Below are 14,577 nucleotides of genomic sequence, written 5' to 3' on the forward strand. Positions count from 1 at the left end.
TTGTTTTAATATGCCAAATTGATGAATAAATGTCGAAAACAATGGTTCTTATGAAGGATACCGAGATTAGTTTAAAAGAAATGCGCAGAAAACACGGTTTTTTCAACCTTTTAGCATTCACCACACATTTAATATTTTTTGCGTTTTCAGCTATCAAATACACAGTTATAATATTGTACATAGTAATTAATATTTTCCACATATGCATTATTTAGTAAGTAGTTGAGGGTATATCACTCAAAAGTTATGTGTGTTTTACTCGTGTATAACATGTATTGATTTTGAATAAGAGTGCCACTTTAAACAATGGCATTGTAAAATATGATTTAATAGTGGTGTCAAAAAGTAGAACAAAGTGGTAAGGCCATTTAAAAAAAAATTACACTAACATCTCCAAACAAATTGTTTAGGAAGGTGGGCATAACTGTTATCTATTTTCTATGTTTCCACTTACATAGAATATACCGGGAAGGTAGTTAGGCAAACAATTTTTATTATATTTTTTTGAGAACCGGGTTTCTTTACCAAACCGACCTATATCACGGTATATCACTATTGTAAAAAGAAATAAAGATAAAATGGTCAAATTTTAAGATTTTCATTCAAATTAATGCATTTTTTTTAAAAGAAAATATTATAAAAAAACTCACACTTGGTAAAAAAAATTGTATGGTGACTGGTCGGGAGGAAAACATAGGTTCGGTCGAGTTAGTGAAAACAAACATTTCAACGCCTATCAAGAGTATCCTTATACTAATAGGTAAACAATATATCGTTAATAGCAGAAAGGTAATTTAGAGCATATTTGTCAATGAATGACGCGGTATAGACTACAAAGCCTTTAAATCGATCAATGATTACAATCACTGTACAAATGTACGACATTTTTTTGCAATAAATAAGCTTTGAAGTTTTGATTTGACTTTTAACTGTAAAACTAGTAGCAAATCACGATAATTGCTTTGATTTTTGAGCTGTTAAAATTGATTTTAAATATTTAACTTACTTAGATTTAGGTGATCAAAAACTAAAAAAGTATTTGGATTTTAAAAAAATGCTTTGATATCAACCTTTGGCATATACATGACTGCTCACATTTCCAGTAATCAATTCCGTTTTTACACCAGAAACTGGATGTAATCTTAGCTCTTGAAGACATCAATATATTGATGGATTTGTTTAATGAATGATATTGGAGGGTGATTGTTTACATTTACCTTGAAAACATTTAGTGGGAACTTAAAGATACGGAAAACGATTTATTTTTAATACAAAAACACTGCTAAATAATTTTCTTCCGCTCGTGATGTACAAAACTGCATTCTAAGAAGCACCGTTGAATTATTGATTGTGATTACATGGATTACCAGGCATAATAAATTAATGCAAGGAAACTAACATGTTTATCGGCAAAGGTGAAACAGAAAATAGGAAATTATCGTGAGAACTGAAATCGATTTTGTAAGGAAGGATAACCATTGGATGGACGCTGTATTTTCAAGCTGAAAGAAAATGGTCAGGAAGTGGCGGCTAAATTGAGGGTGGCTACGGGAAAGGCAGCGATTTAAAAAGGGATGGCAGTGCGTTCAGGGAGACATAGGTGAATTCTTTTTAACGCTTTTTGACTATTATAAACAATTCATGCCTTTACGCATCCGCGATATAACTTGAGCTTGTTAATTTAAACTTTTCATATCATCAATATAAAACATGTATCACTAAACCAAAATGATCGAAAAATGTTCGTCATAACCAAAACATCGAGATACCAGAGTTCGACATAACGAGTTTCGACTGTAGTTTGTCCGTTGTCTTACTGATAATGTACAATGTGCACGTTTGTCTAGTTTAAACTTATTTTTTGGCAACGTTTGCGAAACAAGGTATAATAACATTATCTTAATCACTCTCGCTCACACGACTTTAATTACTCGAGCGTACGGTATTTTGCATAGCCGGATACCCCGATACACACTACGCTATGCTTCTATGTGTATGAAGTGTAACGAGAGAAAGTACCCGGTGGTTGCCGACGATGGGTCTTTCGTTGTGGTGAAATTTTGAGTACCCGGAGAAACCCCACTTGTCGAGCTTGGTGGCCACGACCTACACGATCTCGTTTAATATACTGGCTTTTTATGCTTTGTTGGTCACGAAAAGGTCATTTTCTTAAAATATCAAAGTTTTCTGTTTACACTATTATGTATTTTGTGCTGATAATGATGAGCTGTGTATCCTTAAGTTGAAGTAACACTCTCACAGATTGACCGTTTTGTCATTTTTTTTGCCTTGGAATGAACCATTTTTTTGCGTGAATGCATGGAAACCAGTGGGACAAGACTGGTGACAAAACATGAGATCACAGTTAATCATATGTATGTTCGAAAATTGATGTTTTATGGCCGGAATGGAATTTTCGGCAGTTTCCCAAACAAAAGAGATCTGTTTTATTGTGAGTTATCTTATATTTTCTAAAATGGAGGCAATGCAACCAAAATCAGCTGATTCTGAGACAAAAACTATAAAAAGTGTGATAGTGCCGCTTCAAGTAAAGAGTCTGTTATGTTCTGTACAATTTTTTTTTAACTTTCTGGTGCTATGACAGAAACAATTACTATTATTGAATTACTTTTAAAAGACCTAATTTGATATTGTCACGTTCACTACAGAACATTAACAGAAACGAAAAAAATGTATAAAGTTATAGATTAAGTTTATATTTTCAGGGGATCATGAAACAACGTTTTAAGAAGAAAGAAACAAACACTTTTTAAAATCAAATTAGAGAACTAATTAATTGACCATTAAAATTGGTTTTAATTTAAATATCAGATACGGAATTTAGTACATGTATGTGAATTTTGGATTTCTTGTGGCCAAATATGTTATGGTACAGAGCGACATTTTAAAACATCTTCCAATATATTACAAACATATTTTTTTTTTGCTTTTAAATATGACTAAATAAGAAAACTACACGTCTTATTTCAGTTCAAATTAAGAACAACAATACAAACAGCTATAACCTTACGTACAATAATGTATTTTCGGTAACTAATTTTACAGAGAAGGTATCAGAAACCACTGGGCCTTATTGTTCAGAACTGTTCAGTTAAAGTTAACAACGCGATTAACGAAATCGTTGTTAACTTTTGAACTTTTTAATGCTGTTTATGTATATTTTAATTATACAAGTATATCTGAAATCATTTTCTCAAATCTTGTTAGAAACATTGCAGATTCAAGCGTATCCAATTAACTTTCTGAGCAGTAAATATATGAAAGTTAAAAACGATGGCGTCAGAAACGTTGTTAACTTTATCGAAGTTTTGAACAATCGACTCTGAGTTATTAACAATGGCTTGATAAATGACTAGCTTGTTTGTGGATCGAATGCCTTAATTTCATTTGGAATACAAGTTTCAAACACTCGTGTTTACAAATGAATGACATCGCAAATAGCAAGGCCAAAGAATAAGAACATCAATATCAGATATTCTATTTAATTTGTAAATAATGCGTAGCATCTACCCCATTGTGACAATTCCGTGTGAAGCGATTGAAAAAAGTTACGCTGTGGTCGAAACCTCCTCACTATCTCATTGACGGACATTTCTTGATGGATCCGCCCCTGCATTGCTAACAAAAAGATGGGTTAATCGATATTTGTCAATCGATTCATCTGCCAAAGGGCACTGTTGGATTAACTACTCGAGGAAAACGGTGGAGCAAGTCGAGTTAATCCATTGCTGATATAAGATGGGTTAATCGATTTTGGACCATCGATTCACCTGCCAAAGAGAATTATCGCGTTAGCTACACGAGTCAACCGGGCGAGCAAGTCCAGTCCATTGCGTTAGCTTCACGGGTCAACCGGGCGAGCAAGTCGAGTCCATTGCGTTAGCTTCACGAGTCAACCGGGCGAGCAAGTCGAGTCCATTGCGTTAGCTACACGAGTCAACCGGGCGAGCAAGTCGAGTCCATTGCGTTAGCTACACGAGTCGACCGGGCGAGCAAGTCGAGTCCATTGCGTTAGCTACACGAGTCAACCGGGCGAGCAAGTCGAGTCAATTGCGTTAGCTTCACGAGTCAACCGGGCGAGCAAGTCGAGTCCATTGCGTTAGCTACACGAGTCAAACGGGCGAGCAAGTCGAGTCCATTGCGTTAGCTACACGAGTCGACCGGGCGAGCAAGTCGAGTCCATTGCGTTAGCTACACGAGTCGACCGGGTGAGCAAGTCGAGTCCATTGCGTTAGCTACACGAGTCAAACGGGCGAGCAAGTCGAGTCCATTGCGTTAGCTTCACGAGTCGACCGGGCGAGCAAGTCGAGTCCATTGCGTTAGCTACACGAGTCAAACGGGCGATCAAGTCGTTTAAATATGTTACTGATATAAGATGGGTTAAAAGATAAAGGACATTCGACACATCTGCCAAAGAGCACTGCCAGGTTAGCTACTGGAGTAAAACGGGTTATTAAAACTTACGTTGTAAGAAATTGTCGTAAACCTCACAAAGGGCATGCCGGGACACCACACCATACATTCCATACTTCTGGAGACCTCCCCATGGGGTTTTACTAAAATACGCAGTGTATTTTGAAATCATGAAAATGATCGTTACATCCCGATACTAGCGAAATGTTAGCAATGCCAAAGGCACCAATTGTGTCGAACATTACCATACTTTTCTCACACCTCAGATAAGTAGATCCAAAAATTTAACCATGCTAGAAAATTTGCCCACGGGCAAAGATAAAACAAGTACCCGTATGGAACTCCTTTTTAGTGGTCATCACATTGTAATTACCTCCCTTGTTAAAAACTGTCGTCTGTAGCATATTAGAAACCTTGTTTGTGGCAATATTTAGAATGCTTTTTAATTATTTCTCGCTTCAAATGTCACCATAACATTTTTTTCACGCACCTTTCAAGAAATTATGCTTCACTCTTCTCAGAACTATTTAAAGACCGATTTGACTATTAACATAATCTGAATCACTGCGCGCATATCCATGACAACCACGTGTTATCACATATCCATATGCATTTATTTTCACTACGCACAAAAGAGTTCCAGCAAAAATACATTTTTACTTCATTTTGTTAAACTGAGGTGGGAGAAAAAGCATCTACCATAGCCCCCCCCCCCCCCCCCCCCCCCCCCGTGTAAGAAAGGTTCATTACAAACCTCTCGGAGGGTGTTTTGCGGAAACGAGGTTTACCTACGCTCGGGTCGGGATGAACCTATCTTGCACTCTCGGCCATGGAAGATACTTATATTCTCCCACCTCAGATAAGAAGATCCAATAATTTAACCATGCTAGAAATTCTTTTCTTGCCCACGGGCGAAGATAAAATTCACGTATGGAACTCCTTGGTCGCCACATTGTACTTATACCTCCCTTGTTGAAAACTGTCGTCTGTAGCATCATGGAAACTTTGTCTTGTGGCAATATTTAGAACGCTAATTAATTATTTCTCGCTTCAAATGTCACCATAAAAAAGTTTGCACGTACCTTTCAAGAAATAATGCTTCACTCTCCTTAGAACTATTTAAGGACCGATTTAACTATTAACATAATCTGAATCACTGCGCGCATATCCATGACAACCACGAATTATCGCATATCCACGCAATTATTTTCAGTAAGCATAAAAGAGTTCCAGCAAAGAAACACAATTTTACTTAATTTTGTTTAATTGAGTTGGAAGATAAAGCATCTACCATAGCCGCTCGTGTAAGATAGGTTCATCCCGACCTTCGCGCAGGGTGTTTTTCGTAAACCTCTTTTCCGCAAAACACCCTACGCTCGGGTCGAAATGAACCTATCTAACACCCTCGGCCATGGAAGATACTTATACTCCCTAATAAATTTATTTAAAAGATTCTAGTCGACGTTGAAAGTATCAGATGGTTGAACAACGACTCGGACATTCAACTCGATATCGAAAACTCCCGAAGCTAACCGAGCCAAAGTCACGAATTTTGTCGAACATTGCCGAGTATAAGTAACAATTAAAATTAACCTTAATTAACCATATTGCAGTTAAAGTTACAAACATAGACCAACTGGATAATAGGTTTCTGTGCAAGTTCGGTTACTTCAGTCGTTCGTCTTACTATAAATAATCCGTAAATTTTCCGAATTCCTCCGAACATTACCGAGCCAATGAAATTCCATTTTAGTTGATGTGGCGAGTATGGACCGCCGGGACAAAGATTCAGAAATTCAGAGCCTTATTCGAGTGGAACGGTTGGTTAAAATATTGAAAACTTCTCGGCTACAGCTTGGGACATTCCGGAGGATCTCTGACGACTTCCGGCGAGGACCGCGTGCCGGAAATAGGGAAGCGGTAGAGCGCCCGGGCTCCGCTCGGGTGTTAGTCACTGTTATTAGGTAAAACTAGCCATGATTTTCACTTAAATATGTATATATAAACTATTCTAATTTATTCTAACATACGGGTATTTATTTATATCTTATACCAAACCCTTGTTATTAAAATTGTCATTGACAACATGATACAAAACAGTCACGTGACACACACCTGCGTGATTGAAATTGAAATTGTACATTCTGGCTGAAGCGCTACACAGGGGCAGGGTTCGTTTTTATGACGACCCCCCATGACCACGCCCCTCCCCCTCCCCATTTGTTTTTTAGAGAAAAAAAACAAATCCGAGTCTTATTAATGTTAATAATGATGGGGGAAATGAAACTAGTGATAACTTTTAATATTTTTTTTATAAACTTTGTATATTTTTTAATGTATCACTAGTAACATTTCCCCCATCAGCCTGGGATTTAAAAAAATCGAGGGAGGGACGTGGTCATAGGGTGGTGTTATAACAACGTACTCTGCCCCTGTGCATAAATTCAATAACGCGGTTTGTGGGGGCAGTAATTATTTCTTGTTTTATTCCAAGCTCCTTTTCTTCCCACAGGCGGATGTATCGGAACCTATTCCGTGACCGTGCAGACTATATGCTACGGTTCTTCTTCCTCCCGGCTTTCTGTATAATGATTATCGCATCCATGGGCCGCATTGGTACGGAGCCGAGCAGCGTTCAGAACCGGATGGGGATGCTGTATTTGACATGCGCGTTCGCCCCGTATGTGTCCATACTCAACGCTTCAGCCTTATGTGAGTAATATGGAATCATATATTAAGGTAAAACTGCGATAACTCGAGGACGCGAACCAGAACCTCGAGTTATCCGATGTTTCGAGTTATCCCGAGTTTCCATTCGATTCCTTTTTGAAATACGTCATTTTGAAACTTTGAAGTCAAAACACGTCTTGTTGTATTATACCATATCTGTATTACATTTGTTGTATATTTTTTCTGTGTTTTTTAATAGTTGCCTTTAAAATATACTGTACAATACATTTTAAACAATGATTTCAGATGAGCCTTTACCAATAACTTATTTTAAAGCAGCCGTCTTAAATCATTGTTAAAAATTGTTTGTTTTTGACACTGAAATGTGCCTTATTTAGTATCAAATATTTGCCTTTGGTGTAACAAAAACTCACAATTTTTACCAATTTGATTAAGTTAATATATGGAATAGCAACATTACAACCTATAATACCAATAATATCAATACCATGTCGCATGTAAAAAGAACATTAGAACTGGGCAAAATTAGCGGAATTAAAGGCCTTCCGCAGTTTAAAAGTCGTTCAAAAGGACCAAATAACAAAATATAAAAACCTATCTTTTTTATCTAGTTTTCGGGTTCAGTATTTAGCAAGCATGATACATATATCCATTGCAACATGTTTAGGTGTAGGAGTTGAGCAAATTTTACAAAATATCATTCTATCAGATTTTCAAAGAAAAAGCATTTGCATTTCGAAATTCGATGATTGTCCAAGAAATAATAACATTCTTCTCGATATAAATTTGACTTCTTTCACAAAGCTATGAAGTAAACTTTTTTATTGTAAAGGAGACAAAATCTTCCTAAATTAATTACTTAATGCCTAGTGTTTTCCAACATTGTGAACTTTTCAACCTATGTTTTCTATAAATACAGTACTTAAAGCACGCGGTTTGCAGTAAATCGCGGACCACCGTGGTGCGAATTGTCTGCGGAGGATAAATATGCAACCCCACGCCGCGCGTCCCTCAACGATATTAAGAAATTCCTCTCAGATAAAGTCCTGCAATTCTTCGCGCCGCAACGTCATTGCAGACATTGCAAAAAACACACTGTCTGTTAGTTATCACAACAACTGAATATTCAGATGTTTCTTGATTTCACCCCATTTTATTGCTTTTTTTCCACTTCCTCACTTTCGATAAACATCAAGAATTATAAGGTGAACTAGTCAATTATTTACAAACTTCAGAGAATTAATTTAAACAATTTTCCTAAATTTAGTTCCAAGCATCCGAGACCAGTATTTCCGGGAGCGACGAGACGGGTTGTATGGCGCCCTGACCCTCCTGTTGGCTTATACCGTCCATGTATTACCGTGCCATGTCGTGTCTTCCGTCCTCTTCAGTGCCATAGTTTACTGGTAAGTGGATTGCAAGCGATCACATACGACGATCCATTCGGAACTCATCGGCCATTTCCCATTGAAAACAACCCCGGATGTACATCATTAGAAGTAGTTCGTAAAAAATTATATAATAGCATTTATTAATGATGGTGTTTAACGTGTATTTATTTTACCTAAGATTAAATTGATTGTCAGGGAAGTGTATTGTCGTATAATTAAGAAAGATTCTCAAGAGTAAAGCCATAAAGTTAATCTGCTATATTCAAATTACTACGCGATCTACTTGCAGCGTAGTTAAAATTAAAATAATTCTTACACTGTAAACCGTCCATATACATCCGAGGTTGTTTTCGATTGAAAATGGCCGAAGTATTCCGAATGACGAAGCTCATTTCTATAAAACCACAACGAAGTATTTAATATAACAGAACAGATCGGACATTTTTTATTAAGACTTATACAACAATCATATATTAGTATATGAAGTGCAACAGGATCATCCCCAACACGGTTTAATTTGGCCTGTTCTATAGCCTGTCTCTAGTGGGGCGGTACGTACCCAGCAGGCACAACAACGTTGAAGCAACGTTGAAACAACGGTTATCCTTCAACGTTGAGAAAAGGTTGAACTATGGTTGTATTTGAAAGTTGTATTGCCGTTGTGATTTCAACGTTGAAACAACGGTTATCCTTCAACGTTGAGAAAAGGTTGAACTATGGTTGTATTTGAAAGTTGTATTGCCGTTGTGATTTCAACGTTGAAACAACGTTGCGGTTTAAACGTTGAAACAACAATAAAATTGCTCTTCTTGCTAATATCCCATCAACCGGTCTGGATAAAATTCCTCATTTAGCTTAAATTAATTTGTGTTGAAGCCACACTTTGGGATGTGACGGGGTCAATCCATAATGCAGTCATTATAGGGCAATGACAGGCCTTTATAAACTGAACCACAACAACAACAACAACAACAGCAACAACAACAACAACAACCATTCAAAATTAAAACGGTCAATCCACAAATTATATACGGGTGTCTTTCTCAGTTGAGGAGTTATTGTTTGACATTTTTGATATACAATGCACATGTAATAACTGTTATACCAATGCTTCCGATGTGACTTACAGGAGCACGGGGCTTCATCCAGGCCAACTCCAGTTCATCCGGTTTACCGCCGTGGTGTTCCTAAACTGTCTCTGGTCGGAGCTGCACACTGCAGCCTTCCATGGCATCTTCCTGTCCGCCAACTTGGCCCAGGCCGTCACTGGACTCTGTCTTTCAAGCTACTCTTTGGTGGCCACTGGATTTTTAAAGTAAGCTTTTTTTCAAGGTTTGTGAGACGCTTTGTAAGCTGTAAGGTGTTTAAGTTAGATGCATCGTCGGATTATACGTAACAGAACAGATACAGATACAGATTATCATGACTGACCCATCGACCGATGAATGGAGAGTAGCGGAATTGGGCGCACGTCGATGTCCGAAAAATATCGGAGTGATGATCGCCATACCCCCTCCCCCTCCGCCTCTCGCAATGGTATTTCCATGGGCATTTATAATAACGATTTAGCTGTTTATACACGCCAGTCTAAAACTGTTTCAATAATAAACAAACTAACACAAACAAATACTTTGATAACATATTTTTTGCCAACAGTTAAAAGTATGCACGATGTGTGTATATATTTCTATTATACATATACCTAAATAATTCAGTTCCCGTTGACCATATCATAGTGAAAACAGACACATTATCTATTGTTTCAGGGACTTGAACTCCCTTATGAAACCCTTGCAGTGGGTCAGCAAAGGTCTTATCCAAAAATACTCCGCCGAACTTCTGGCTGCTAACGAGTTCCATGGTCTGCGGTTCGACTGCCCTGAGATTCAACTTTCTAACGTTACTTCTAACTTAAACGTCACGTATAATGGAGCTTATTTCTAAGTTAGGTATGACGTCACCATTGCGTCATATGTACTTCCGTTGTGTGGAAAGTTCTCAATAAAAAAATAATGTTTTTATGACTGATAGACATGTTTTCACATGCTCAATACACTGTAAATCAAAAATATCATTATTCCTGAAACTTTTATACCTTGAGTATCTATTATTTCTTGATTTATCATTTAGAATAGAGATTTAAGCATAAACTGCTGCCCTATAGTTGAAAGGTCATTTTGGAAGAACTGTCATGGCGGAATGTGCAATTTTTAGAGTTTGTTTTTCAAGTGGAGAGATTTTTCTTAGGAATAACTTGACCCCCCCCCCCCCTTTTTATTGGCTTAAAAGGTAATTTAAAGCTTGTACTTTAAGAATATATATGTTTATCATAGTCTGCATTCGCTCGAAATGCCTTTAAATGTTGTCTAAAAATAATCATTTCACATTGAATTATAGAGGAAATGACAATGGTGGTGTGTAACCTAAGTTAAGCGTATACATATTAATTGTTTAGATTTTAAAACCTTGATTTTTAATCGTTAACTGTATTATCACGGTCTGTACTCAATTTACTTCGTAAACATATGATAATTATTAATTACACATATACCTGGCCAATTTCTTTAACATTTCAATCAAAACAGTTATATTCTCTAGGTCCGTATTACAGAAGCATCTTAACATATATCAACTTAAGTGTACAATTTGGAATTGTTGTATTTCTTGAAATAAAACAACGATTTCTTTAACATGGAGTATTCATTTTTAAAAACATACGTTTCCATATTTTAATTGCAGAATATAGACTTAACAGAACATTCTTAAAACCAGTGAAATTAAACAGTTTAAATTCTTTCATATCAATATGGTGTGGGCCCACTCCCGGATAGTGAAATATGGTCAACATATGGACCATCATGGTCAACGTCGTGGTAACCATAAGATAACCTTCAGCTGAAAATTGATTTCCGATCATTATATGAAAAACGCTTAGGCTTAGAGACCTCGAACTTGGTAGAGATCCGTCAAACATGACCAGTACGTAACTATTGTCATGTCAGTTGGTCAAAGGTCAAGGTCCTGGTGACCTTAAGCTAAAATCCGATTTCGTCCAATAACTGAAGAATGCTTATCTCCACGTACCTCAAACTTGGTATCCTGATTTATCTTCTTCCTTTTATCAGTAGTCATGTTTCAAAAACATTCGCGACGTCTTTGATACTTTGCATCAAAATTAGTCTTGTACATTTCTGAAAAACTGTTTTATGAAACACACGTCATCTTTTACAGTGCTACAGCCATGCATGGAAAGCGGTGACATTTTTCTTGACAAGAAATTCCCAGGTAGTGCTGACGTCATCACAAGAAACTTTTATGTCGTTATCGCTTTTTGTGTAGGTACTTTCTTTGCAGCTGTTGTGTGCTTGGAAATCAGGGGAAACAGAAACTTGCATTAGTTTTGTGTTCATGAGTTAAATGCATCATGAATGTGTTTATGATTTGTTCCATCTATTCATTCATTTTCTATTTATTTATGATGGTGATATTTAATGTGCAACTTATGGTCATACATGAACGTTACTAAATCCATTCACTGTTATGGTCCGTTATTTATATCGAGCAATCCGATTAGCTACATCGCTCTTAAATCCAAATAAGATCAGTATTGACCCCAGGTCTTATGTTTCTACTTATGACATTGCGTCCAGCTCACATTGTTTTAAGGGACTGTTGTCAAAGTTCAAGGACATGTGATTGGATGTATTGTAAAAAAAGGACCACCTAGTACCATGAAAATATTTTTGGAAACAAATCAAAATCTCATGCCGACATTATCATACATTATGATTATATGCACAGTAGAGCTAAATATTTGAAGAAAAGTAGTGATCTAAAAATCAAGTCCATTGCTGCTTCCCCAGGCATTCAGAAACGTGCTCAACTTCATAGTTTTATTTATTATCATTTTCACAGCAATTGCAATTTGTTTCGTTTTCATTTAATCGTACAATAATAAATTGTGACATGCGTGCAGCATGCGTGTGTGTTTTGTTGTTTTGTTTGCAATGCAGTTTTTTATGAAGGTCATATAGTAAACAAATTAATAACTAATAAATATGTTTAAACAAGTTTTGTCAAATAGATGAATGAGTTATCTTTAACTAGTAAGTAAAGTTATAATTATTATAAACCGGCAATCTTAGAAAATCAAATATTTCGTGAGAATTTATTCGATGTATTTTGTGTTCATTTAGTATGTTCTGCATCTGATATCGTCATATGAAAATGATATTTGTCTAAAATATAACTTAATAAAACTTTATACACAACATTTATAGAGATGTTTTAATTTTACGATATTTTAATATTCATTTTTATTTTTACAATTTTACATTCCTATTTTCATTGCAATCCCAATTATATAGCTATTCCAGAATCTCTTTTATAGTACAGAAACATCTTTATTTTATATAAATAAATATTACGAACATTTAACAGTGTTTCTGTTTTTCCATGACTTATGTTTATACCATTTACTGTTTTAAGTGGTCAACTATATATTGTGTCCAATGAGAAGGTATTTCTCAAGTTTTCTAATACAATTATTCAGTCAGCTGTTGTTGTTAGTAATCAGGTGAGGCGGTAGATATAAACAGTGGCTGCCCCAATAACTTGGTAGTTTACAAAATATAATATGGACCACTCAACATACTTGCAATCTCTAAGCATTACTAAAGTACTATATGGCTGTTGTAAAAAAATGCCCATACTTTCTTCACCGTTAAGTTACTTAATTCAGATTCTTTGGTGTCATCAAATATGTCTTAATAATTTTAAGAATATTGCTATAATTTATCATTGTTTAGATGCGTTAACTGGAGCAGACCCAACATAGGGAAAATGATCTATTAGTCATGACCAACCTGCATACCAAGTTTGAAGTTTCTTGGTCCATCTATTAAGTTCCTGGGTCCAAGCGTTCTACAGTAATTGAGCGGAAATGAAGTGTGACATACAGACTGACTGACAGACGGACAGGGCAAAAACAATATGTATCCCCACAACATATAATTCCTAACATCATTGTAAATTTCCAAATTTATTTCATAGAAAATACAACAACGTACAAAACACAAGGTAAACAAGTTTATCACAGACTGCATAAATAACTTTACTTCTCAGAAATTATTCAGCTAGCACATAATTAAAATAATTTGCTTAAGTTTGTCTATAAAGCATGAAGAAAAAACATTTATGGACGGACTCATTAATATCAGGAATTGTTTAAATAATTAAAACAGATCTGTTTGAACGATTTTGCCGGCAACAGTTTCAACAAGCAGATTTTAAACCTTAAATATTTTTTGGCCAGTACCATTATGTTCAACAAGCTTTAAAAGCTCGTTTTAAAAATACACTTTAAAAAAAGAAGAGTTTAAGATTCAACATCCGGGGTCTGTGGAGGGGGCTTGTAGAATGGGTCTTTAGGGGTCATCAGGTCGTTGATTTTCTGCATCACGTCATGTTCACGTTGGAGGGTCATTCGACTGAAGGAGTGCTCTGATCTGCGGCTTCTCTGCAAAAAATAGTTGTCATTTTTTCTCCAATGCCTGAGTAAGATGTATTGTAATAACAATTACATTTCTTTACATTTACAATATATGACAATTAATTATCTCTTTCAAGGGGCTATACATTCTATGATGAACTAGCGAAAAAAAGAGAAAATTGTCGAAAACTGTTATAAACTTGGTATCAATGTGTACAATTAATGCATTGAAACTTACTAACTGAAGTACCACGTAGTTAACAATTAATTTATTTTTCGCAGTCTTTTCGTATTTTTCCATTAAAAAAGATTACCTAGTAGAATTCATTCTTATGCGTGATTGGCTAGTCGATTTATCACGTGATATTATCAAGTTAGGTATATATCTTAAATATTCCTAATATATATCGTAAACCTTGGTAGAACAATGGATACAACACTGGACTGCAATTTTGGCGACCTCAGTTCAAACCTGTTCTCCGACTCGATTTTTTGTTTACTTTTTGGTATTTTTTTTACAATTATGATACCAAAGAGTAAAACATTTTATTAAATAATTGTCCTGAGATT

At 35.9% G+C, this 14,577-nt stretch overlaps 1 protein-coding gene across 1 annotated transcript; it reads left to right on the top strand.

Annotated features, from left to right (window-relative positions):
* The first annotated feature begins 1,050 nt into the window (after positions 1-1,050).
* Positions 1,051-12,948, top strand: LOC128203234 (ATP-binding cassette sub-family G member 5-like). The gene is made up of 7 exons (XM_052904542.1): positions 1,051-1,600; positions 6,188-6,398; positions 6,947-7,146; positions 8,393-8,531; positions 9,646-9,831; positions 10,283-10,465; positions 11,748-12,948. The coding sequence occupies exons 2-6, from the start codon at positions 6,202-6,204 to the stop codon at positions 10,458-10,460; spliced, it is 900 nt and encodes a 299-aa protein (XP_052760502.1). The 5' UTR covers positions 1,051-1,600; positions 6,188-6,201; the 3' UTR covers positions 10,461-10,465; positions 11,748-12,948.
* Positions 12,949-14,577: the final 1,629 nt, after the last annotated feature.

The sequence above is a fragment of the Mya arenaria genome, chromosome 9 (genome assembly GCF_026914265.1).
Source record: "Mya arenaria isolate MELC-2E11 chromosome 9, ASM2691426v1".
Taxonomy (NCBI): Eukaryota; Metazoa; Mollusca; class Bivalvia; order Myida; family Myidae; genus Mya; species Mya arenaria.

Bases quoted from the DNA above. Each gene is read 5' to 3' on its own strand.
- LOC128203234 (XM_052904542.1), top strand. From the start codon at position 6,202: ATGGACCGCCGGGACAAAGATTCAGAAATTCAGAGCCTTATTCGAGTG. The intron at 6,399-6,946 runs GTAAAACTAGCC...TTCTTCCCACAG, and splicing joins GTGTTAGTCACTGTTATTAG to GCGGATGTATCGGAACCTAT. The intron at 8,532-9,645 runs GTAAGTGGATTG...TGTGACTTACAG, and splicing joins TTCAGTGCCATAGTTTACTG to GAGCACGGGGCTTCATCCAG.